Raw genomic sequence first — 26396 nt, forward strand, 5'->3', positions numbered from 1 at the left:
GTCTCCGCGAAAGCCCAAGCTACAATGTCGATCAGTTTTGACCAACCCCGCGGAGGTATCAGAAGCAATAAGCGCAGCCACTTTACTTTGGAAACACCTGACCTTACCAAGAAGGCCCGCCCTCCCGGCATTTCCGGCTCTTCCCCAAATTTTCTTCCGGAACACTTTCTCGGGTCTGACTCCACCCCTCCTCCACTCTTTAGAGTCTATTGGCTGTTTCTTTGAGGAAGCGGAGCATTTCCTGACTTTGATTGGTCTCGGTCATTGTTGACGGGTTAGGTACAAACAAGGCGTGCCTGGTCTCCCTGGTAACGCCCTGTCAATAGCCCTGATTGGTCCATATCCTAATCCCAGTTTCCGTCCCAACAGCGAGTGGTTGAGTCCGGCAGCGGGGCGCGGCGGAGGTGGGTGTCGTGTACGGGATTCCCGAGCTGACGTGGCTTAAATTTGGGAGGGGGGCAGCTGGAGCCTCCGGCAACAGCCTCTTCCAGGTGAGTGGGGGATACTCCCCAACTCCTCCCTTCCTTGAGCCTTGTAACGGTCACCCCCACCACAAGGCCCGCAGGTCTGCCGAAGCAGCCACACTCGGGTCCCCTCCCTGTCCCGCCTCTCCTGATTTAGTCCTGGATCCGGCCCTTTAATCCACCTTCCTTCATCTACAGGGCCTGGTTCCAATTGTTTACTCGCCGGCTGGCGCCGCCGGATGGTTTCAGGGTCGCCCTACACGGCCTCCAGGCACATATGCACTGTCCGCCCCCTCCTTTGGACTTTTCTCCTCTGGGATAGGCGGAGAAAGGCGCTCGGGTCAGCCCTGTCCGCACAGCCTCGTTCCCTAAGCAGCCTGCTCAGGCCGACCTGTGTACGCAGCAGCCGACGTCGGAGAGAACCTGCCCGGCCCCTCTGCGGTCAGGCCCTAAACAAACTTAGTGTCTGGAAGGGGAGGCGGGAGCCAAACAAATCCAAGGTCTTGAGGGCGGAGATCACAGAAACATTGGCGCTATTAACGCAAATGTGGGTCTGTCGAAGGATCCTGGATCCTGCTACTGAGTTGCTGGGGAGGTTCAGAGAGAGGGATGATCCTTGCAATCCCATTAAGACTAAAATCCCAGGAATCGGAGGGAGGTTATTAGAGGAAAGGGAACCCTGAAGAAAGTTCTGGAGGAAAAAGAATTTGATTTGAAAATGGAGGATGTTTATTCTGCATAACAGGTTGGTGTGTAGGAGTGTTAGGGGTAGATAACCCCCCTCGACAAATGAGGAATATATTTGTCTGACTTGAAGAGTTTCAGTTGGTCTGTGGGGAGAAGACAATTTAAGAGTAGGGCAGAGATATTTAAAGATCGCTGGATAAGTACTTTCACTTTTGGAAACAGTTGGAAGCTTTCCGAGCTTTTAAAGAATCTCACAGTTTTGTGCAAGATAGCACTAGAGAGCTCACTACAGAAAGGCTGGAGGCCTTTTCAGAAGCACGAAGTAATTAAATTTGGATGATCAGAATGATTATGAACTGTCAAAATCAGTAAGTGTTCTTTTGGAAGTGACAGGATATGGTCATGGAATAGATATAGGGAAGAGTTGAAGAGAATTCAAAAATTGCAGACATTGTACACTGACTGTTTCACAGCTTTTACGTTTTATTCTTTGACCATGGAATGACCATTTGATGCTTTCCTCTTTGCTTGTTAAATTTGTTCGAGTACATCAGTACTTTCCAAGTATTTTTAATTGCACTATCAGTAATACATATTTGAGCAACTATCCTCTAAATACTGTATACTCAATTATAAATAATATATGAATAACACTATAAGTATGTAACTTATATAATACACAAAACATATTTAAAAGGATAAAAAAAGTCTTGCTGGAGTTCCCGTCGTGGCCCAGTGGTTGACGAATCCGACTAGGAACCATGAGGTTGCGGGTTCGATCCCTGGCCTTGCTCAGTGGGTTGAGGACCCGGCGTTGCCGTGAGCTGTGGTGTAGGTTGCAGGCGCGGCTCGGATTCCGAGTTGCTGTGGCTCTGGCGTAGACTGGTGGCTATAGCTCCGATTCGACCCCTAGCCTGGGAACCTCCATGTGCTGCAGAAGCGGCCCTAGAAAAGGCAAAAAGACAAAAAAAAAAAAAAAGGTCTTGCCTATTTTCTAGGACACTCCCCACCAAATTTGAAAATCACATAAAGGTGTTTACTTATGTTTTTGAGAAAGTTGCTTCTCTGAAGAATCCTCCTTTTTTTTGGGGGGGGGACCTTTCATTTCTCTGGGATGCAGCCTTTCATAAAAATAATTACTGTTAGGATTAATTCTTTTTTCCTTCTGCTTAAATCTTAAAAGTGTCTCTGTTTTTCCCCTTTACATTAGTGGATTAAAAGGATGTTGATTTTATTCTTGTTTATAAAAAAATAAATCACTCAAACTCCTCTAGCTTAACCACTGTTAGTAATAAATTATTTGGGACACATTTCACCACTCATCATTACGTATTAGCTTATTGTTAGGAACCACTATATGAGAGGATGTTAGGGTCTATAATACTCTATTTTTAAATAAGCTTTTAAATAAATCAGCAAATGTGCTTTTGGTAAAAGTAATTTTGATACAAAAGGATGTAATATAAAACCAAAAATCTCATTCTCTTCTATGGACTGACCCTTTTCCCCATTCCCTATTTCCCAGGAAGCAAGCACTGTAAATAATTTGTTTATTCTTAAGAAACTTCTTGATCATTTTCAAGCACACAGGTAATATATATTTCCTTTTCTCTCACACAAGTTGAATCATAATATATGCCTGCTATTCCGTACCTTTTTCTTCCCACTTAATACTATATTTTTCCATACCCATAAATATAAAACTACCTCATTCTTTTAAAGGGCTTTACAACATTCCCTAGTAGAAATATCAATATATGTTTAGCCTGTCCCCTGTTGATGGAGACTGAGATTTCGTTCAGTCATCACAAACACTGCAGTAGTGAATATCCATATACATGTATCCTTGTGCCTCTGTGTGAGCCTGTCTATGACATAAACAATATGGAATTCTTTGGGGTTCCACTACTCTGAATCATTTCATTTTAGTGTGTGTACTGCTGGGAAAAAAAGTGCTTATATGACTCTAAGTATTATATACATTGTATGGGTGCCTTCTTACCTCCAGCCCTGTTTTTAGTCCCAGTGAAGAATGTTGGGTGACGAGGTTACTTAGAAAATAGGTTATCTTCTGTATCTCTACCAGCCAAGAAGCTTTGTTGAGCTCTAAGACTGGGAAAATTAGTGGACTTCCCTGTGCCTTAATTTACTTACCATAGTACTGGGGATATTGATAGAACTCCTCCTTGGGTTTGTTTTAATAATAAAATGTGTAAAATGAGGAGGATAAATAAGTTAGTATGTGTAAAGCAATTGGAGCAATACTTAGTGCATAGTGCTGTTATATAAATCACAGCTACCACTTACTTCTAAATTTGTATAATGAAAATCATAGTTTTTTGTATCATGAACAATAGTTTCACATTTTCTAATTGTAAAACTATATCATAATATTGCACATGCTTTTCCCATGTATATAGCACCATTTCGTATCAGTTTCTTAAACTGGTTGAGAATCACTTGGAATTAAGGAAGACTACTGAGGCTAAATTAAATATGCATTAAGTTTGGGGAGTGACATGGAAATATAATTATTTTCTGTGTTGTAGTTTCTGTGGGAAAATGTGAGTTAAGTTCCAAAGCAAATGGTGTGTATGTATGTAGTCAGAGGCATGTGCTCACTGTCTTTAGTTACTTTATTTTCCCATGCCTTTTGTACTAGATTTTCTGTGGTTAAGAACATGCTCTATATTTCTTTTTATTTATTTTTTTGCTCTTTAGGGCCACACCCGTGGCATATGGAGGTTCCCAGGCTAGGGGTTGAATTGGAATTACAGCTGCCAGCCTACACTACAGTCACAGCAATGCCAGATCCGAGCCACGTCTGTGACCTACACCACAGCTCATGGCACAACGCAATGCCAGATCCCCGACCCACTGAGGCCAGGGATCGAACCTTGGATTCATTTCTGCTGCACCACAACACAAACTCTGTTTCTTTTTATATCTTTGTGACTCTCAGCATAATTCTCTACACCAAGTAAATATTTTGAAAATCGTTATTGATAGCAGTGAAGACTGAAAAAGTAAGACTTGTTTAATTCTAAATGCCACCTCCACGCACAAGTGTCGAAATCCTGTGGCAGGATTTGTAGGAGTGGCCAACATTGACTTTGAGGGATTGTTTTATTTGCCTGAATGTTTTATTGAAGCCTGGCCTTGGCATGAAGCTCTTTATTTTATTATTTTTCCAACTTTCTATTCATGGTCTCGGTGCTTTAGAAAGTAATAGAAAGAACATTGCTTGTCCAGATATTCCTTACATGAATTTATTACTATATATTTTCCCCTTTACTAATTTTTATTTATACATCTGCCAGTTCTGTCCTGCAGTGAACCTGTCACAGAGGGAAACCCATCTCTCTTTATTTAGCTTAAGCAAGGCTGCTTAGTAGCTCTCTTGGCCTTGAGTTCCCAGTCCCTCAGCTACCTAATGCACTTTATCTGTGCCTGAGATGCCCTTTCTTTTACATTTTCATGTTACTCCTTTGTCAACAGCTATAGGAATGACTCTTGCATCATGGAGTCATGATCCTGGACATGAGAATACCCCTTGTCAGTCTTACTCATTTTAAGATGAGGAAACTATAAAGTGATTGCCCAGTATAATACAACTTCTTTCTGTTGGAGACAGGACTGAAAGCTCAGTTCCTGGCTCCGAATTTGGTGCTTTTCCCACTAGACCATCTACTTTCTCACAGACCTCTCAGATTTTGAATCAGGTTGTGAGGGATGTCTTTTACTTTGGCCTGAAATGGTTCTTCTTTGACAGTTATGTGAAAGAACCTATTTTCCATTGAAAGAGTGTTTTTGTCTTGTTCAATAATGCTTATTTAGTGGAAGACCTTGAAATGTCTTGGTTTCTTTGAGTGTCAGTTTTTCTCATCTATAAAATGAGGATGATGATAACATATACCTTGCAGATTTTATAAGGGTTAGAAAAGTATGTATACAGAGTGTCTGATACATTTTGCTCAGTAATTGTTGCCATTAATAATATCTTCTGCTCCTCTGTGTATGTTCTTCATGTGCAATAATTAGCATGATGATGGAGATCTGCCCTTCTAGGGAGGATGCATTAGAATCTTGTGTGTTGTAATGGTGGATTGTCGGGGGCAGATTTAGTTTGGGAAAAAACATTCAAGATTTTAATTTTATATTTGAAAAATGAAAAAAATCACATTTTCACAATAGAAATTACATATCCATTGCAGTCTTCATGACTAGTAGTGATATGCAAAAGATTTGAGAAAGGGGATACCATCCTGGGTGCTTTTTGGTTTCTGTTGAAGAACTTAGACCTTTTGACCTATGGAGTTTCCCAACTCTGGGAATCGGACTTTCACTGGGGGCAGTTCAGCATATTGCCCTGTCTTCTGCACTTCCTGGAAATTGGCAGCTGGATCCAGAGGCTTCACCAGATTGAGGATTGATTCCTTTGGCAAAACTAGTAGTGGTGGAATGTTCTTTCATTAAGAGGCACATGGTGTATGGTTTTGCTCTTTGAAGCTAGGAGCTATTGATATTCAATGTCTAGATCCATGAATTTATTACAGGTTGCAAAATATTAGACTAGATATTCCAGTTCTACCATTTGTTTTCATTTATTACTGGAATAATTTTACAAGGAGAGATATGTCCCTTCATTTACTGTTTGCTTCCTGCATGGTAAAGTTCAAATAGAAAAGGCAAGGTAAATCCTTGCACTTACCTAGTTTTCATAATACATAGTTTAGATGATGACCAGTTGATTATTATTATGAGCTTGTGGATTTAAATATTTGGGGTGGATTTAAATATCTGTTGCAATTTAATTCATATTCTTACTAGGAGCTGAGTTGTTCCTTTGGCTGTTGGGAACCTCTTCAGTTTGTCTCCTGAGTCCTTCTGATGTGACTCTAGGTTAGTCTTTGATAGCTTCCATGATATTTTGTGTGATAAGATGTTTCAGGCTCATTTTGTGTATTTACTGCTTCAGAACTGGAATCAGTAGTTTTTCCAAGAAGCCCTCCTATTAAAAAGAATTATTTTTAGTGGGGAATAGTATTTTAAGACTCCAGTCTAGGCTCTATAGAGATACTTATTGCTTCTCAGTTTGTCATTGTTGCCTTTTCGGTGGACAGAGCTAAGAAAATATATGTACTAAGGTAAAATATCTTATAGGTTCATACTGATACTTTGAATATACATTTAAGATTAATTTTTATCTTGAGGTTCTTAATTTCTTCTATATTATATTTGTATCTCCCTTTTTCATAATGAAAATATGACAGAATTACTATGCCCATAGCTACTCATTTATTTTAGTCCCACATGATGCATACAATAGTCAAGAAATAATAATGCTGATAATGACCACCGCCAGTTTTGGTTGTTAAAGTTTTTACAAGGTTTTTTTTGCATATGCTATTCATTCTCCCCAATTTTAAAAATTAGAGCCCTATATATCGTCAGAGTTTATTCATTAAATACAATGCTCTCTCCATCCCAGTCTTAGTTCTATGAGTAACATATTTATTGCTCACCACCAGTGCTTATGATGGTCTTTCTTTAGCCATTTTGGTTGTCTCAACCTTTCTAATAGATGCCTTAGGAGAGGTACCTAGGAAAAATGTTTTTCTTACACTGCTGTTGAAAAGTCTGATCATAGTCGTCTTCTTTTTTTTTTTTTTTTTCTTACAAGACACATGATATTTTGGCCTAAATCTCAAAGGATTTTTTTTTCTTTTTTTCTTTTTGGGGCCGCACACATGGCATATGGAAGCCCCCAGGCTAGGGGTTGAATCTGATCTGTAGCAGCCGGCCTACACCACAGCCACGTGGGATCTGAGCTGCATCTGCAACCTACACCACAACTCACGGCAATGCTAGATCCTTAATCCAGTGAACGGGGCCTGGAATTGAACCCACATCCTCATGGATACTAGTTGGATTCATTTCTACTGAGCCACTACAGGAACTCCCCCAAAGAATTTTTTTTTTAAGTCCATTAGTTTTACTAGAATAGCTTAATGGTCATTCTGGGTTGATAGTCATAGGCACATTGTGGCTTCTTTGAATTTGTTACTTCAAATTTTTAGAATTTCAGAAAAGTGCTCTTGGGCTTTGTTTTTAGGTTTGTTCTGTACCTTTCCTTTGGTTTTCTTTTTCAGGGAATCCTATTCTCATCGCTTATCTTCAATATTTAAGATAAAGGTTGAACCTGTGTCCTCACGGATACTAGTGAAATTTGTTAATTGCTGAGCCACAGTGGGAACTCTGTGGAATGATATAACATGAAACCTTTGGGATTGTTTTTTGTTGTTGTTGTTCAGCATAATTTCTTAGAGATTCATCTAAATTGTTAGCTGTATCACGTTTGTTCCTTTTTATTGCTATGTTGCATGCCATGGTATGTACATACAAACATACCTTGGATATATTGTGGGTTTGGTTTCAGACTACTGCAGTAAAGCTAATATCACAATAAAGTGAGTCACACAAATTTTTTGATTTCTCAGTGCATGTAAAAATTATGTTTACACTATAGTTTAGTCTGTTAAGTGTGAAGTAGCATTTTGTCTAAAAAATTCTTTATTGTGAAAAGTGCTATCATCTGAGCCTTCAGGGAGTTGTAATCTTTTTGCCGGTATGGGGTTTTGCCTCAGTGCTTATGGCTGCTGACTGACCGGGGTGGTAGTTGATAAAAGTTGGAGTGATTGTGGCAATTTTAAAAAATTTGCTGCATCAATTGACTCTTCCTTTCCTGAATACTTTCTTTGTAGTGTGCAGTGCTGTTTGGGAGCATTTCACCCACAGTAGAATTTCTTTGAAAGTTGGAGTTGTTCCTCTCAAATCTTGCCACTTCTTTGTCAACTAAGTTTATGTACTGTTCTAAATGCTTTGTTGTCATTTGAATAGTCTATAGTTTCTTCACCAGGAGTAGATTCCATCTCATGAAACCACTTTCTTTGCTCATCTAGAAGCAGCAACTCCTCATCCGTTAAGATTTATCCTGAGATTGCAGCAATTCAGTCACATCTTCAGGTTCTGTCCTTAATTCGAATTCTCTTGCTGTTTCCACCACATCTGCAGTTACTTCTTTTTTTTTTTTTTTTTTTTTTTTTTGTCTTTTTTTGTCTTTTGTCTGTTGTTGTTGTTGTTGTTGCTATTTCTTGGGCCGCTCCCGCGGCATATGGAGGTTCCCAGGCTAGGGGTTGAATCGGAGCTGTAGCCACCGGCCTACGCCAGAGCCACAGCAACGCTGGATCCGAGCCGCGTCTGCAACCTACACCACAGCTCACGGCAATGCCAGATCGTTAACCCACTGAGCAAGGGCAGGGACCGAACCCGCAACCTCATGGTTCCTAGTCGGATTTGTTAACCACTGCGCCACGACGGGAACTCCTGCAGTTACTTCTACACTGAAGTCCTGAAGCCCTCAGTTATCCACGAGGCTTGGAATCAACTTCTACCAAACTCCTGTTCATCTTATTATTATAATAATAATAAAAATAATGAATGAAGCATGAATTTTTTTTTTTTTTTTTTTTACTGTACCTGCAGCATATTGAATGTGCTTAATGGAACATAGAATGGTGAGTCCTTTCCAGAGGGTTTTCAGTTTACTTTGAGCACATACATCAGAGGAATCAGTGATAGCTGTAGCCTTACAAAATGTATTTCTTAAATAATAAGACTTGAGAATTGAAATTACTCCTTGGTCCATATGGGCTGTGGAATGAATTTTTTGTTAGCAGGTATGAAAACATTAATCTCATTGTACGTCTTTGTGAGAGCTCTTGGGTAACCAAGTACATTGTAAGCAGGAATAATTTGAAAGGAATCTTTTTATTTTTTTTTCTGTGCAGTAGGTCTCAACAGTGGGCTTAGATATTCAGTAAGCCATGTTATAAACAGCTGGGCTATTATCCAGGCTTTGTTGTTCCATTTATAGAGCATAGGCAGAGTAGATTTAACATTATTCTTAAGGCCCTAGGATTTCCAGAATGGTAACTGAGCTTGGGCTTCATCTTTTAGTCTCTAGCTGCATAGCCCCTAACAAGAGATTCAGACTGTTCTCTGAGTTTTGAAACCAGGCATTAATTTCTCTCTAGCTGTGAAAGCCCTAGATGGCATCTTCTTTCAACAGACTTGTTTGCCTTGAAAATCATTTGTTTAGTGTAACCACTTTCATGACTTACCTTAGCTAGATCTTCTGGATAACTTGCTGCAGCTTCTACATCAGCACTTGCTGCTCCACCTTGAACTCTTATGTTTTGAACTCTTGAACCAATCTCTGCTAGCTTTAAACTTTTCTTCTGCGGCTTCCTGGCCTCTCAGTCTTCACAGAACGGAGGAGGGTTAGGGCCTGGCTCTGGATTAGGCTTTGGCTTGAGGGAATGTTGTAGCTGATTAATCTTCTATCCACACCACTAAAACCTTATCCATATCAGCAGTAAGGCTCTTTTGCTTTATTATCATTCATAAGTTCCCTGGAGTAGCCCTTTTCATGTCCTTCAAGAACTTTTCCTCTGCAGTCACAATTTGGCTATTTAGCTCTAGAAGCCTAGCTTTCCATCTGTCTCTGCTTTTGCCATCCCTTTTTCACTAAGCTTATCATTCCTAGGTTTTGATTTAAAGTGAGAGACGTGACTGTGCCTCTGCTTGAACACTTAGAGAACATTGTAGGGTTATTGATTGGCCTAATTTCAGTATTGTTGTGTCTCAAGGAATAGGAAGGCCTAAGGGGAGGGAGAGAGACAAGAGAATGGCTGGTGGGTGGAGCAGTCAGGACACAGACAACATTTATTGATTGAGTTCACCATCTAATATGGAATGGTTCTTGGTGTCCCAAATCAATTCCAATAGTAACATCAAAGGTCACTGATTATAGATCACCATAACAAGTGTGGGGCAAGGTTTGAAATATTGCTGAAATTACCAAAACATGACATAGAAACATGAAATGAGCACACATGGTATAGGAAAAATGGTGCCAGTAGACTGGCTCAATGCAGTGTTGCCACAAACCTTCAATTTATACAAAATGCAGAATTTGTCAAGCAAGATAAAGCAAAGCTCAATAAAATGAGGTATACCTGTACCATAATTTCTTTAACCATTTACTTGTTGAAGAACATCTTTGCTGATTCCAATTTTGGGCTCTTAAAACTGAAGCTACTAAGAACATGTATAGGTTTTTGTGTGACTTTAAGTATTCTTTTATCTGAGATCAATGCTTAGGAGTAAAATTATTGGGTCGTGGAGTTCCCATCGTGGCTCAGTGGTTAACGAACCCGACTAGCATCCATGAGGACACAGGTTCAATCCCTGGCCTCACTCAGTGAGTTAAGGATCCAGCATTGCCGTGACCTGTGGTGTAGGTTGCAGATGCAGCTCAGATCCTGAGTTGCTGTGGCTCTGGCGTAGGCCGGTGGCTACAGCTCCGATTGGACCCCTAGCCTGGGAACCTCCATATGCCCCACATGCAGCCCTAAAGAGACAAAAAACCAAACAAAAAAATTGTTGGGTCATAAAATACATGCATGTTTAGTTTATGGTCACTTTTTTAATTTTTAAAAAATTGGAAGTATGGTTGATTTACAGTATTATGTTAGTTTTAGGTGTATGGTTAATTTCTATTTGATTTTTAAAATGAAATTTCATTTCAACTTTCTTTTTTTCTAAGGCATGCTTTGTTATTCTTTTTAGTTGCATTTTCATTTCCAAAATTATTTTTAAAAATTTTAAATTATTGTGATTCTGCTTCATTTCTGGGGTTTTCTGTTTTTGATGGGAGATGATTGATGAACTTATTTGTTTTAATTCATACAAAGATAGTATCTTACATATAGATGTGTTCAGCAGAGTTGGCATTATAAAAAAAGTTGGGAGTATGAAAGTTTAGTTTTTCTTTTGTAAAAGTAAATATACACATCTCTGTCAGGTACCTACTGTTTGTGCTTTGCTATTATTGTTAGATGCTTGGCGTACATTTAGGAATTAATACTTAGCTATTAATTTTTGTTAAGTAGGTGTTAAACTTGGAAGTAGATATTATTTAAGCTTTTTTGAGGTATAAGTCACAAAAATATATGTATTTAAGGTGTACGTGATGTATTAGTATGTACATTGTATACACTGTTAAATGATTAGCATAGTCAAGCTAATGTATTTACCAACCTTACTTTGTATATGTGTGTGCGTGTATGTGTGTGTCTGTGTGTGGTGAGAATATTTAAGATACACTCTCTTAGTATACTTCAAGTATACAGTATTATTATCTGTAGTCACCGTGCTGTACATTAGATCCCAGAATTTATTCATATGGCATAATTAAAACATTGTACCCTTTGACAAATATCTTCCCATTTCCCCTACCCTGTACACCCTGGCAATCACTCATCTACTCTCTGCTTCAATGAGTTTGACTTTTTTAGTTTCCATATTTAGATGAGATCATTCAGTATTTGTCTTTCTGTACCTGGCTTATTTCAGTCAACATAATGTCCCTTTGGTTCATCCATGTTGTTGTAAATGACTGAATTTACCTTTTTTTAGTGCTGAATAATATACCACATTTTCTTTATCCATTCATCTGTCAGTGGACACTTAGGTTGCTTCTGTATTTTAGCTGTTGTGAATAATGGTGCAGTGAACCAGAATGTATAGATATCTCTTCAAGATACTAATTTTTTTTCCTTTGAATATATACACAGAAATGGAATTGCTGGGTCAGATGGTAGTTTTATTTTTAGTTTTTTGAGGAACTTCCATGCTGTTTTCCGTAGTGGCTGCACCAATGTACATTCCCATCAACAGTGTTAAAGAGTTCCTTTTTCTCCACATTCTGGTCAATACTTGTTATCTTTTATTTTTTGATAATAGTCTTTCTAATGTGTATTAGGTGATATTATGATTTTTCTGTGCAGTCCCTTGATATTTAATGATGTTGAGCATTTATCATACTGTTGGCTAATTGAATGTCTTTTGAGAAATGTCTAAATCCTTTGCTCATTTAAAAACTGAATTGTTTTCTTGTTAATGAGTTGTTTGAGTTTCTTATATATTTTGGATATTAGTCCTTTATCAGATGTGTGGTTTCCAAATAGTTTCTTCCATTCCATAGGTTTTCTTTTCATTCCGTTCATTGTTTCCTTTGCTGTTCAGAAGCTTTGTAGTTTGATTGAACCTCATTTTATCTGTTTTTGCTTCCATTGTCTGCACTTTTGGGATTGTATCGAAGAAATATTACCCAGACCGGTCTTGAGAAGGCTTTTTTTTCTGTATTTTCTTCTGCTGGTTTTACAATTTTAGGTCTTGCATTTAAGTCTTTAACCCAGTTGGAGTTGATTTTTGTATATGGTGTGAGATAAGAGTCCGATTTTGTCTTTTGCATGTGGATATCCAGTTTTCCCAATACCATTTGTTGAAGAGACACACATTGTGTGTTATGGGCACCTTCTTTGATGATCAATTGATGGTAAATGTGTGGATTTATTTCTAGGCTCTTTATTCTATTCCATTGGCAGATATGTCTGTTTGTATGCAGGTCCAACTGTTTTGATTCCTGTAGCTTTGTAGTATATCCTGGAATCAAGTAGTAGACACCTCTAGCTTCATTCTAACTCAAGATTGCCTTGGTCATTTAGGGTCTTTTGTGATTCCATATGATTTTAGGATATTGTTGTTTCTACTTCTGTGAGAAACAGCAATGGAATTTTGATAAGGATTGCATTGAATATGTACAATTGCTTTGAGTGGTGTGTACATTTTAACAATATTAATTCATCCAATCCATGAGCACAGAATATCTTTCCATTTGTGTCTTCTTTAATCTCTTTCATCAATGTTTTGTAATTTTCAATGTACAGCTCTTTCACCTCCTTCGTTAAATTTATTCCTAAGTACTATATTATTATTTTTTGATGCTATTATAAATGAAGTTGTTTTCTTAATTTTTTTTTTTTTTTTTTTTTGGCTAGGTCATTGTTAGTATATAGAAACACAATACTTTTCAGGAGTTCCTGTTGTGGCTCAGTGGTTAACGAATCCGACTAGGAATCATGAGGTTGCGGGTTTGGTCCCTGGCCTTGCTTAGTGGGTTGAGGATCCGGCATTGCCTTGAGCTGTGGTGTAGGTTGCAGATGCAGCTCAGATCCTTCCTTATAATAACTTTGTGTGGAGATTAACTGTGAAACTTTTCGGCTGCTCACCATTATGTTATCTTTTTTTTTTTTTTTTTTTTTATTGTTGCTGAACTTTTAGAAGAGTACTTATTTCGAATAGCTTTTCTAACTTCACGGAGCCTTGCTTATGTTTTTTAATAGTGTTCATATACATGGCAGCTGGATTTTCCTAGCTGACTCTTTTCTTACCATCCTATTCTTTCTTTATATGGATCATCCTTTGGTTTCTGTTAATTCTGTCTTGATGAATTTTCATTCTACCCTCAGAAGATTCTCCTCAGTGGAGGCACCACTGAAAATGAGCCTTGGATCTTCAATTGGAAAGTTAATATGGCCTAGACTGCCTTAACCCCTTTAGACTTTGCAGGCTTCTTGTACTTACCTGTTGTTGGAATGGGGATACATCTCTGTCTTCCAGCTGCTCTTCTCTAATTGGCTTGGCACATTTTCCAGTGAATACCTTCGGGATTTTTTGTGGTTCTCTTGGTGTTAGTTAGGTCTGTTGCACTCTCATAGCTTCTATAGGGGAGGCAAAATTTTGCCACTACCCTCTTAGAGTTAAATTGAGAATTGTCTGGGCCTGAGATTTAAATTGATACAAGACAGATTAACAGAAGAAAAGCATGCAGATTAATGTCAGTTTTATATGACATGGGAGCACTTGTAAGGAAATGAAGACCCAAAGGATCAGTTAGACTCTAACATTTATTCATTGAGTTGGACAAAGAGTAGTAAATTGTGAAAATGAAATAAGACGTGGAGGGCATTAATCATGGAGAAGTGACTAGGAAGATAAGTTTAGTTTACAAGATGTATTTGTACAGATTTCTTTCTGCGTCACCTCCCATCCCTGGAGATAAGAATGTTAATTTCTTTCTGGTATAGAGAGAATACCTTCCATATGGGTGTTTTACTTCTTGCTTTTGGTAAGAAAAAGGAGATGTCAGCACACCCTTCTTGTAGCTGCTGTTTTTCAAGTGCCTTTGGCTCAAAATAATTCTTATACCAAAGTGGCATATTTTAGAGTGGCACATTCTGCCACCCATTCCTTCCCTCTTCTTCCTGCAATGACAGGGAAGAGGGAAGGACAGTGACATACACAGCTTGTGACCATTGATGTTTTTTCTACATTCTTGTTTGTTTTGGTGCTTGTGGGAAACTTTGTCACATTATTTGTTTTTTATTTTTATTTTGTGTAAAGACCGTCCATGGGTTTTTGACTTTATCTGATTGTTCTGTCTGTTTTTATGTGGAAATTTAAGAAGATCCAAAAGCTATGTTATCTGCTGCTACCATCTTCTCAGAGTCCTCTCAGTTGGTTATTTTTTGTTTTGTTTTTTGCTTGTTCCCAATAGGGTCTGAAAAATCTGAAGATAAAATGAGTCTGTTTGATAAGTTGGGTTTATTATGATTTTCTTTGATGTGTGCAACTTTCTACGCCTAATAAAGGCTCTTTAGTTATGGTGTTCATCTCCTTCATTAATAGTTACTATAGCAAATTGACTCTCTAGAGTTGAAAAGAAAGTTTAGAATATGTGTCTTGGTGCATTGTGATTTTTTTTTTTTTTTTTAGCAACTGTAGATTGGAGTCTCATAGCTTGAATGAGTGGTTATTATGTGTCTCTGTACTTGTATATGACTTTACATTGCCATTTTAGTGGTTATACATGTAGTTATGTATTGTCCTGGGAGTGGTTCTCTTTTTTTCCTTTTCTGTTTTCCACATCTTTTCCAAATACTATATACCACTTATCCAGGTAACCTGTTGTAGGAACAAAGGTCTTCCCACTTCTGTCTTTATGGATGCCCTAAACACTGTTACTGCTCTGAGTAGAAGAAAACTGTAGCAGAGACTAGTTTTATTCAAGTGCCTGTTTTATACAATAGCTTTTACATTTCTCCCTGCTGAGGGTTTTTTTTTTTTTTTTTTTTTTTTTTTTTTTTTTTTTTTTTTTGCTATTTCTTTGGGCCGCTCCCGTGGCATATGGAGGTTCCCAGGCTAGGGGTCCAATCGGAGCTGTAGCCACTGGCCTACGCCAGAGCCACAGCAACGCGGGATCCGAGCCGCGTCTGCAACCTACACCACAGCTCACGGCAACGCCGGATCGTTAACCCACTGAGCAAGGCCAGGGACCAAACCTGCAACCTCATGGTTCCTAGTCGGATTCGTTAACCACTGCGCCACGACGGGAACTTCCCCTGCTGAGGGTTTTAAAAGCCAGATACTATTTTGTCACTAAGCATAAAATTTAGCATAATCACTTACACTTAATACTATGCACAGTCCAGTTTATTTTGACTTTTCCTATCAAAACATTAATATTCTCACTTTCAAGGAGTTTATGAACTGGCAAGTAACACTGATTTGAATGACTAACTAAATAAAGAAGGAAAAAGGAAGAGACAGAAAGAGGGTGTGTGTATGTTTGTGCGCATGTGTGTGTGTGTTCAGGTTATCAGTGAGTTTTGGTGGCTTGTATCTTAAGGGGTTGGCCCATTTCATCTCTGTTGATGAATTTATAGGCATAGAGTTATTTTTAGTTCCTTTATTACTTTTTATGTAAGTGTGTCAGTAGTGATGTCTCCTCTTTCATATCTAATGTTGACAATTTGCATCTTTTGTCTTTTTTGTTGGTCAGCTTGACTGAATTTTATACATTTTACTCATCTTTTCAGAGAACCAACTTTTGGTTTTACTGATTTTCTCAATTTTTCTATTTTAAATTTTATTAATTTCTGCTCTAATGGAAAATTTTTTTCCTTACTTATATTTGTTTTAATTTGCTATTCTTTTTCCAGTATCATACAATGAAGGGTAGGTTGCTGATTTTAGTCTTTCTATATATGCATTTAATGCTATACACATTTAATGCTATACCTTTTAAACAGGGATTACATTTAAATTTTAGTGAAACCACATGGTTTATTAAGAAAGCTTCCTAAAAGAATGGGGTTCATGGAGTTCCCTTCATGGCTCAGTGGTTAACGAATCCACCTAGGAACCATGAGGTTGCGGGTTTGATCCCTGGCCTTGCTCAGTGGGTTAAGGATCCAGCATTGCCATGAGCTGTGGTGTAGGTCACAGACGCGGCTCGGATCTCATGTTGCTGTGGCTCTGGCGTAGGCTGGTGTCTGCAGCTCCGGTTAGACCCCTAGCCTGGGAAACTCCATGTGCCACGGCAGCGGCCCAAGAAATGGCAAAAAAAAAAAAGAATGGGGTTCATGAGGCACATAAAAAGAAAAATTTTGCTGAATCATGGGATATATTTGACAAAGTAGGAGAGACAGTAATCTAGTAGGGGAAGGAATAGTAAGAAGTCCATGTTTATAAATGAAATTATAGTGAAAGAAAAGGCATTAATGATAACCTGTAAGGTGTGTGATTTTCCACTAAGCAGTTATGTATTGTATTTCATTTAAAAATATTAGTGCTGGTGATTAAAATCTCTGCGCAGTTGCCATGGAAAAGAACAATGTGTTTCCCTATACTGTACATACTCCAACGCCTTTTTAAAGATCTCATCATGCTGTAGTGTGTGTATAATATATATCACCTGCACAGTTTTGTATTTCACTTATAGATGATACTTCATTATGGGAGAAGCCTAAATCCATTTTACTGACTCTTTCATCTTCTTTTCTTGCAGAAATGCTGAGCCGATTGTCAGGATTAGCAAATGTTGTTTTGCATGAGTTATCAGGAGATGACACTGCTGAGAATATGAGGACTTCTTTAGAACCTGTGAGTAACTCTGTTCTGAACTATACTGTTGAGACATATATTCTGTGTTTTTCTGAGGACAAGAATTTAAGACAGAAAGGTATGAGTAGGCTCCCTTGTCCTAAGTAGAAGGGAAATTAGGAAAAATATTGAGACTTTATAAATAAATGATCCTTTTCCTGTAAGTTCGTAGCTTCTGAGCCATAGTGATGGGAATCCAGTCCTGGATGAAATGAGGAGGATTGTCCTCTTTCGTCCCCCTGGGCCTTGTTTAGTGCTAGATTGTTTTAACTGCTCTAGTGTATATTTCTATTCCATAGGAAAGATTTGAAATGACAAATGGTGGAACTGGAGCACCTTTCAGGTTTGAGACTATCTGATGTTGTAGATTCATCTATCACTTCTCTTAGAATTTGTATTATATTTTTTGAAGGTTACATAGGAATCAAAAAGTCTTCTTTGTGGAGTTCCCCAGTGGCCTAGGGGGTTAAGAATCTTGTGTTCAGAGTTCCCGTCGTGGCACAGTGGTTAATGAATCCTACTGGGAAACATGAAGTTGTGGGTTCGATCCCTGCCCTTGCTCAGTGGGTTAACGATCCGGTGTTGCCGTGAGCTGTGGTGTTGGTTGCAGACATGGTTTGGATCCTGCGTTGCTGTGGCTCTGGCGTAGGCTGGCAGCTACAGCTCTGATTCAACCCCTAGCCTGGGAACCTCCATATGCCACGGGAGCGGCCCAAAGAAATAGCAAAAAGACCAAAAAAAAAAAAAAAAGAATCTTGTGTTGTCACTGCTGTGGCTGGGGTTTGATCCCTGGCCCAGAACTCCCATATGCTGGGCATTGGGGAGTGGTGCAGCCAAAAAAAAAATGTCCTTTCACTTTCTGAAAAGGCAAGCAGTATTGCCTTGTGGTTAAGAGAATTTTATTCAATTGCTTTCTTTTTTTTTTTTTTGTCTTATTAGGGCCGCACTGGTGGCATGTGGAGGTTCCCAGGCTAGGGGTCAAATCAGAGCTGAAGCTGCCGGCCTACACCACAGCCACAGCAACACCAGATCCTTAACCCACTGAGTGAGGCCAGGGATCGAACCTGCATCCTCATGGATGCTAGTCAGATTCATTTCCACTGAGCCACGACGGGAACTCTATATTCAACTACTTTCTTAATTTTAAATTTTGGGCTCTTCTACTAAACATTTTGTGGGTTTGTTTTTTTTTTTTTTTTTTTTTTTGCTTCCCTTTGTTTTTCTCTTTGATAAAATTAGTGTAAGACTATGAATGAGGTAATGTTTGTAAAATGGTTCACATTTACGGAGTACTTAATATATATTGCAATGACTACGATAGTATTTACTGGATAATAATAATTATTGGGTAATAATTATCACTGAAAAGGTTTCTTTGAAAATTTTAATTTTTAATTTTTATTTTTCCTGCCAGATAAGTATGAGCATGTCTCTATCCACCCTTGCACAGCCTTAGATGCCTTACGATGTACACACACGCTCACTTGGTTCTCATTCCCTCCCCACCCCTCTTCCCCCACCCTCTGCACCTTCCGCACCCCTTCCTTTCCACACCTCTCAGCCCCTCCCAGCAGCCCTTCTACTAACGTCCAAGCAACATCTCTAGAGGACTTCCACAGCCCTGGAAATTCAGTCCCCGGGTTTTATAGCAATACACTGCAAGATTTTACATAAGCCAAGCCACATTCCTGATACCTAAGGCCCCTCCTTTCCTCCATCCCATGTCTTGCTCTTGAGCCCTTATCTCCCTGGAAAGGATATGAGTTGGGCAAGAGAGAAGATGATGTTGGAATGAAGGAATTTCTCTTTGGAAGTTAATACCTTTTCCCTCACGCATTGGCAACTTTTTGTCTCAATACTAGGAATTACCCCAAGAATCTGACATGGAATTTAATGATAGAACACAAGAGGATGTTCTGGAGCGCCTGGCTTATGCTGAGCAGTTGGTGGTAGAACTAAAAGAAATCATTAGACAGAAGGATGCTCAACTGCAGCAGAAGGATGAAGTTCTGCAGGTAAATGTTTCTCTCCTTTCATGCCAAGCATGTGATAAAAGACAGGCATCACACTTAGGTTTTTCTCTGCGCTTAGATTTTCAGAGAATCTGATTCTTACTTCCTTAATACAGTTAGATGATGCCTACTGAGAATAGCTTTTTATTATCTGTTGGATAAGTGATGAATATATATTTGTATATTTACCATCTTTGTTCTCTGACAGGAAGAAAGAAAAGCTGCTGATAACAAAATAAAAAAACTAAAACTTCACGCCAAGGCCAAATTAACATCTTTGAACAAACACATAGAAGAGATGAAGGCACAAGGAGGGTCAGTTGTATCTGCAGAATCTCAGTCAGAGGAGCAACTTTCTAAGGTACAGTGACTGGGTAGAATATACATTTTCTGAGCAGAAAAAGCCTCTCATTACAGCAGATCTTCACTAATCACAAAAATGTGTGATGCTAAAGTAATGGAGCACTAAATGCTGTCCTTTCTTATTGAGCTTGCAGTCTAGCTGGGTTATGGGCCAAACACAGAATAAAAGGCAACAGAAAACATGGAAATTAAAGATCAGTTGTGACCTGGACTTTCAGGGAATTAAAAAGGCTAATAGGAAGAAATAAATATTGAAGTGAGGCATTTGGATGTGAGAGACATAGCTTTTGGAGGAGTTTCATCAGTGATTAGAAGATCACACTAGATCATCTCTAGGGTTTCTCCCAGCTCTGAAATTTTTTGGTTCAGTGACTGGATACAGAATATCCTTTGTCTTCATTCAGCCGGGTGAGAGTACATTAAAGGTTCATGCATTGTGTGTGGGTTTAGTCAGCTGGATTACTTTGGGTTGTGGTAAAGGATACCTCTAGGTTTATGACTGCCACCAACGAAACACTTTAAGGTTGAGGATGGAGAGAGGAATAAGCGAAATGGTGCCTTTTGAGGAATAGAGCATTGTCCCAGTTCTTGTACTTAATACCTTTCGTCTGTGGTTAAACTCACATTCAGCCAGCCATTTAGAGAACAAGAAACTTTAGTGTTTGGGGAGTTTGGTACGGAATAGAGAGAGGCAGCACGTCACGTGTGTATATTACAGATGTCACCGTACGTAAGAAATCTTTTAATTTTTTTAGATTTCACTCTTTTATTTTTTGACCCACTAGTCTTATTCATAATGTTTTCAGTTCTTGGGAAATGAGATTTTAATCACTTCTTTAGGTACAACCCTTGGGATCACTAGTTGGCTCACTAGTACCATGGGTCTAATGCTCAGAAGATATTACTGGGTCTAATGCTCAGAAGATATTACTTTTTCTGCATTTGTAGCCTTATTTAACTTCTCAAAGCTTATTTTAGAAGCTTTTCTTATTCTCAAATAATGTCTTCATCTGGTCTTCTTTTCTTTTTGTTTTTTCCTCTCATAATTCTTTCTTCCCATGCCTGTGGTAGCATCAACATCTCTCCCCATGTGATTTTGTTTCTTCTAACTTTTCCTTCTGCTGTGTTGTTAGATTTTAAAATTATCCATTTTATGCTCTGCCTTTTCTTTTAAGCTCCGAGACCTTAAACAAATCAACATCTTACAGCTTCATTTCCTTCCTCTGTTAAATAAAAGAGATGGAATAAATGATTCCTAATTCCAGCCATCAGTCACAGCACCCCTTATAAAACTATTGTATACCCATTATAGAGCTTGATATTCTATGGAAAATATAGTTGAAGAAATGATGGCACCCCTTAGATGCTTGACTGACTATTATGTGGAAGAAAGTATAAAATTATTCTGTAGACTTCCAATAAGCAGACTATGTTCATTTTGCTGGGAGGCAGTAGTGGTGAATTCAGTTGGGAGGCAGAATCTAGCTCAGTCTAAGGGAGAGTTTTGGGGGGAAAAAGGCTATTGAAAGATTTGAATCCTCCAACTGCTGCCTTTTTTGTGATGTTTTGCCCCTCACTTAGCAGCTGTGTTTTCCTGAATTCTGTCCTCCAGTTCAAGGCAGCGAGACTATGGATTTTAAGTTTTAGTCCAATATAACACTGACTGGTTTTGCCCTCAGACTAAAAACCATAAAAGTGGGAAACTTGGTGTCATTTCTTCCAGCTATCCACTCCCCTCTAGTACCTTCTTGTTGTTCTCCCACATTTTCAAATAGCTTTATAGCTGTCTATCTTACCCAGAGTTTATAGTGGTTATCTGAGGGAGAATGGGTCTAAAAGGAGCTGCTTGGCCATACTGAAACTGGAAGACTCTAAAATCCCTTCCTTATTGTCAGGTCAGGTGTTATTTCTTGCTCCCGTTAGTTGGGTAACACTAAAATCAAATGGTTTTATAGGGCAAATTAGATTCTCTTAAATAAATGACTTTATCGTCTGCATTTTCAGCATGACAAGAGTTCTACAGAAGAAGAGATGGAAGTAGAAAAGATAAAACATAAACTCCAGGAGAAGGAGGCACTAATTAGCAGTTTGCAAGCCCAACTTACCCAGGCACAGGCAGAGCAGTCTACAAAGGTAAGGGTGTAAGTCACCTCATAATCATTAAGTTAACAGATCACTAAAGCCCAATGGATTATTATACAACGAATACATTTTGCTAGATGCCCAATGGATATTTATCTGTGTAGCCACCAATTTTCTTCCTTTTTCCCTTCCCTTATCTCTCCTCCTTTCCTTCCTTACCCCCTAAGTGTAGTGATTTTACTAGATTGTGCATTGATGTTTGTCACCCATGGTTGGTATTTGTAGATACCCAGTATGGTTTGACACATTTTTACTTAGGAGAGTTTTCTTAAATTATATAGCTTGTAGTATTTTGTCTGTTGTTTAGGGACTTCTATTATCTCTATGTTCCATCTTTCATTATCTTCAATATTTGTCAGTTCCTCTCAGTTCCTTTTTAATATCTTCATTTTAAAAAGTTTCTTCTTTTATCCCCCTTATTTTATTTAAGGCATTCTATTTTGTGTTTATTTGCTTTTATGTTCCTGCTTGTTTTGTCTTCTTTTCTGACATGAATTTTCAGAATTCATTTTGTTTTTTGTTGGTTTTTTTCTGGCCATGCTCACAGCATTCAAGAGTTCCTAGGCCAGGGATCAAACTTATGCCACAGCAGTAACCAGAGCCACAGCAGTGACAATACCAATTCTTAACCTGCTGATCTACCAAGGAGCTCCTTAGAATTCATTTTGATTCAGAGGAACCAAATTCTTCTTAAATTCTGTCACCTCCTTTCAGAGTTTTTTAATTCTGATTTTCTAATTTTTGTTCTTTCATGTCTTGTATAATTTTCTTAATTTTTTTAAACACCTGTTCAAATCTTTTTTGAGCATGCCTATGGTATGCTTTTATCACCAGCACCTTAGTTTTCTTCTTTTTTTTTTTACATTAACTTTGCATGGGATTTGACCTTGATCCTTTTGTGTTTCTTATTTTTTAATTTTTTAAAATTTTTTTAAAATTTTGTTTCATTTTTTTATTACTCAAATGAATTTATCACATCTGTAGTTGTATAATGATCATTACAATCTAATTTCACAAGATTTCCATCCTTTTGTGTTTCTTATTTTTGTATGAAATTAATTTTCCTAAACTTTCAGGAGGAGGCCTGGTTCAGGAAAACTTTTTTTATTTAACAGACTTCGCTCTTTTGTTGTTTTTTGTGTTGTATTCAAATATATAGCAGGTGGATTTCTGAGATTTCCTGGCCTTGTTCTCCCTGTTCTTCACTGTGGTCTCTACAAATATTGTCTGATAGAAATATAATGTGAGCCACATGTATAATTTTAAATTTTTTAGCAGCTGCATTACAAAAGCTAAAGAAGAAACAGGTAAAATTAATTTTAATAATATACTTCATTTAGTCCAATTTTTTTAAAATATGCTTTTAAGATTAATATAAAAAATATTTTTGTGCTAATTTACATTCTTTTTTCTGTAGTAAGTCTGAAATTATGTATTTCATATTATATCCCAATTTGAATGCTAAATTTTCATTGAAAATACTTCATCTGTGTTTAGATTTCATAAAATTCCCAGTTGAGAAAATAAATTCATAAACTACATCTGTGAGAAATGAAAGCAAATGTCTTCTTAAAGACTTGTATATGCATGTTCATAGCAGCTTTGCTTGTAATAACCAATAGCTAGAAACAACTCATATGTCTATGAGCAGGAGAGTATTTAAACAAACTGTGAAATATCTACACAGTAGAATACTACTTAGGAATAAAAAGGAATGAACTATGAATCAGTAGTACACTTTTATTTTTTTTATTTTTATTTTTTTGCTATTTCTTTGGGCCGCTCCCACGGCATATGGAGGTTCCCAGGCTAGGGGTCCAATTGGAGCTGTAGCCACTGGCCTACGCCAGAGCCACAGCAACGCGGGATCCGAGCCGCGTCTGCAACCTACACCACAGCTGACGGCAACGCCGGATCGTTAACCCACTGAGCAAGGGCAGGGACCGAACCCGCAACCTCATGGTTCCTAGTCGGATTCGTTAACCACTGTGCCACGACGGGAACTCCACACTTTTATTTTATTTGCCTTCTTTTTCTTTCTTTCTTTTTTTTTTTTTTTTTTTTTTTGTCTTTTCTCTTTTTAGGGCTACACCTGTGGCATATGGAGGTTCCCAGGCCAGGGGTAGAATTGGAGCTACAGCCGCTGGCCTACGCCACAGCCACAGCAGCACAGGATCCAAGCTGTATCTGTGACCTACACCATAGCTCACAGCAATGCCAGATTCTTTACCCACTGAGGGAGGCCAGGGGTTGAACTTGCAGACTCATGGTTACCAGATGGATTCCTTTCTGCTGTACCACAATAGGAACTCCTACTTTCTTTTTTTTAATTAAAGTATAGTTGATTTACAGTGTAGTGCCAATTTCTGCTGTAGAGCAAAGTGACCCAGTCGTAAACACACACACACACACACACACACACACACACACACACTCCTTTTCTTATATTATCTTCCATCACGGTTTATCTCAATAGATTGGATATAGTTCCCTGTGCTATACAGTAGGACCTTATTGCTTTCCATTCTAAATGTGATAATTTGAATCTCCTAACCCCAATCCATCCCACTCCCTGCCCCCTCCCTCTTGGCAACCACAAGTCTGTTTTCTATGTCCGTGAGTCTGTTTCTGTTTTGTAGATAGGTTCATTTGTGCCATACTTTAGATTCCACATATAAGTGATATCTTATGGTATTTACTTTTCTTCCTCTTTCTGAACTTACTTTACTTAGTATGATAATCTCTAGTTGCATCCATGTTGCTGCAAAGGCATTATTTTGCTCTTTTTTATGGCTGAGTAGTATACCACATCTTCTTATTCCATTCATCTGTTGATGGACATTTAGGTTGCTTCCATGTCTTGACTATTGTGAAACGTGCTGCTGTGAACACATGGCAGCATGTATCTTTTTGAATTGTATTTTTGTGCAGATATATGCCCAGGAGTGGGATTGCTGGATCACATGGTAGTTCTGTATCTAGTTTTCTGAGAAACCTCCAGACTGTTTTCCATAGTGGTTGTACCAGTTGACATTCCCACCAGCAGTGTAGGAGGGTTCCCTTTTCCCCACACCCTCTCCAGCATTTGTTATTTGTAGACTTATTAATGATGGCCATTCTGACACTGTGAGGTGGTACCTCATTGAAGTTTTGATTTGCATTTCTCTAATAATTAGTGATCCTGAGCATTTTTTCATGTGCCTGCTGGCAATCCAAATATCTTCTTTGAAGAAATGTCTATTTAGATCTTCTGCCCATTTTTCTATTGAGTTGTTTGTTTTTGTTGTTGTTGAGTTATATGAATTATTTACATATTTTGGATGTTACGCCCTTGTCAGTTGCAAGTACACCTTTATTTTATTTATTTATTTATTTTTATAATCAACTTCTCATTTTTCTACCAGGTAATGTCACATGCACCTGTTATCCTATAAAGTATGATTCTTACGAGGGAAAAGAACCAAATCAAATACATCATTAAGAAACAACATGCATATTAGACTAGGAATTCTATTGAGGACAATGGCCATTATTTTAAATATTTTTAAATTTCTAGTTCTTGACAAGGTTCTCAGGACACTGTTTCATTTTGAAGTAACATAATTTAATACCAAATGTTTAACTACCCATTATATAATTGCTAGAATGTAAAATCAGCATTATTTATATCTCATCAGCTATACAAAATTTGTCAGTTATTCTTTTGAAAAAAGGTAATAGAAGTCCCAAAGAATAAGGGAGAGACTACTAATTAAAGGTCATGTTTACTAATCTAGCACCATAATTCCAGTTTCAGGGCCTCCCAAGTGGCTGGAAGGAGGAAGGGAAGAAGTGATGCTGTTGGAAAATTAAGGGTAGTTCTTAACTTGTGGCCCCATTTGTGCTCTAAAGCAACACAGTGAAGAAAACTGCTGAGGCTGGAGATTAAAACAAAAGCTTTTGGTTCAGACAGTAAAGGAGGCCCTCAACAACAGTAGAATCCAGAAGGCAGGGCTGGAGTCACCCTCATGAACTAGGGGGTTTCTTCTTGGCATCCAGGTCCTTTTTAATATCTTCAAGTTTTTTAGCCAGGTTTGGTATGGCATAGTTCTGAGCCAGATACATTCCAACCACGTTGCCGAGATTAAATCCAAGCAGGAACTGGAGCATGATGTCCGCCGGGAGGGAGCGATGGGTGGATGGGTGGCTGCGGCTCCGTGGGCCGTCCCAGGCTGCCTCCCGCGGTGTGACGGGCAGACTTGACACCTTTATTTGAAACTTAAAAATGTGTCTGTATTTATTTTTTGAAACAGATAAATTATTCAATTAAAATAATAAGTATTTATCTTTTAATTTAATTACCAATTATGATTTACATAGATATCAACTGTTCCTCATGCTCTCTGCTTAAAGTATGCAAATAAATAAATACATTAAGTCTTACATAAGTGTGTAGGAAAAAATCATTTAAACTGAACCAATCTATTAATACTGGCTAGATAGCTGGTTGGTTTATTTTAACATGAGGAACAACAAGCACACTTGTTACTTGCACAACAATTCAGCAGTATCTTACATGATGCCACAGTTAAAATAAAATATAGTCAGGCTAAAATGTAGTTTCATTTAATGGAAAAATAATTTGTACTTAATTAAAATTAAATAATATTAATGATTACATTTCTTATTTATATTAGGCATATTTCAAGCCCTTGATAGCCACATGTGGCTAGCTGATAATAAATTATACATGTGTGTAGCCCTTGTTTTTCCTCTATTGCTGTTATCCCTGTTCTGCCTAATTTCTATTTCACACTAGAAGTTTCTTAGTGCAGTC

The 26396-nt window shown here is 38.2% G+C and overlaps 2 protein-coding genes across 7 annotated transcripts in view; one reads left to right on the top strand and one right to left on the bottom strand.

Annotated features, from left to right (window-relative positions):
* The first annotated feature begins 374 nt into the window (after positions 1–374).
* The window catches only part of GOLGB1 (golgin B1), a 92461-nt gene continuing 66439 nt past the window's right edge, over positions 375–26396 (top strand). For 5 of the 6 annotated variants that reach the window (XR_014824696.1, XM_084991079.1, XM_084991081.1 and 2 more), the window contains exons 1-5: positions 375–491; positions 16969–17063; positions 18926–19078; positions 19284–19436; positions 21443–21571. Coding sequence is in view for 5 of the 6 variants with exons in the window: in XM_084991079.1 (XP_084847205.1) it covers positions 16971–17063; positions 18926–19078; positions 19284–19436; positions 21443–21571 (528 nt within the window). In the remaining variant the exon portion in view is untranslated. Of the gene's footprint in view, positions 492–819; positions 1210–2676; positions 2742–16968; positions 17064–18925; positions 19079–19283; positions 19437–21442; positions 21572–26396 lie in introns of those variants that run through there. The other variant, XM_084991080.1, reaches the window with a different exon arrangement.
* On the bottom strand, positions 25567–25739 carry STMP1 (short transmembrane mitochondrial protein 1). Its single transcript, XM_084991120.1, has one exon. It carries the CDS (start codon positions 25727–25729, stop codon positions 25586–25588), a length of 144 nt encoding a protein of 47 aa, XP_084847246.1. The 5' UTR covers positions 25730–25739; the 3' UTR covers positions 25567–25585.

Source organism: Sus scrofa, chromosome 13 (assembly GCF_054392235.1).
Source record: "Sus scrofa isolate SSC_HxYL_T2T_F1_AM1 chromosome 13, Sscrofa_HxYL_maternal_Yorkshire_Landrace_v2.0, whole genome shotgun sequence".
NCBI classification, from domain to species: domain Eukaryota; kingdom Metazoa; phylum Chordata; class Mammalia; order Artiodactyla; family Suidae; genus Sus; species Sus scrofa.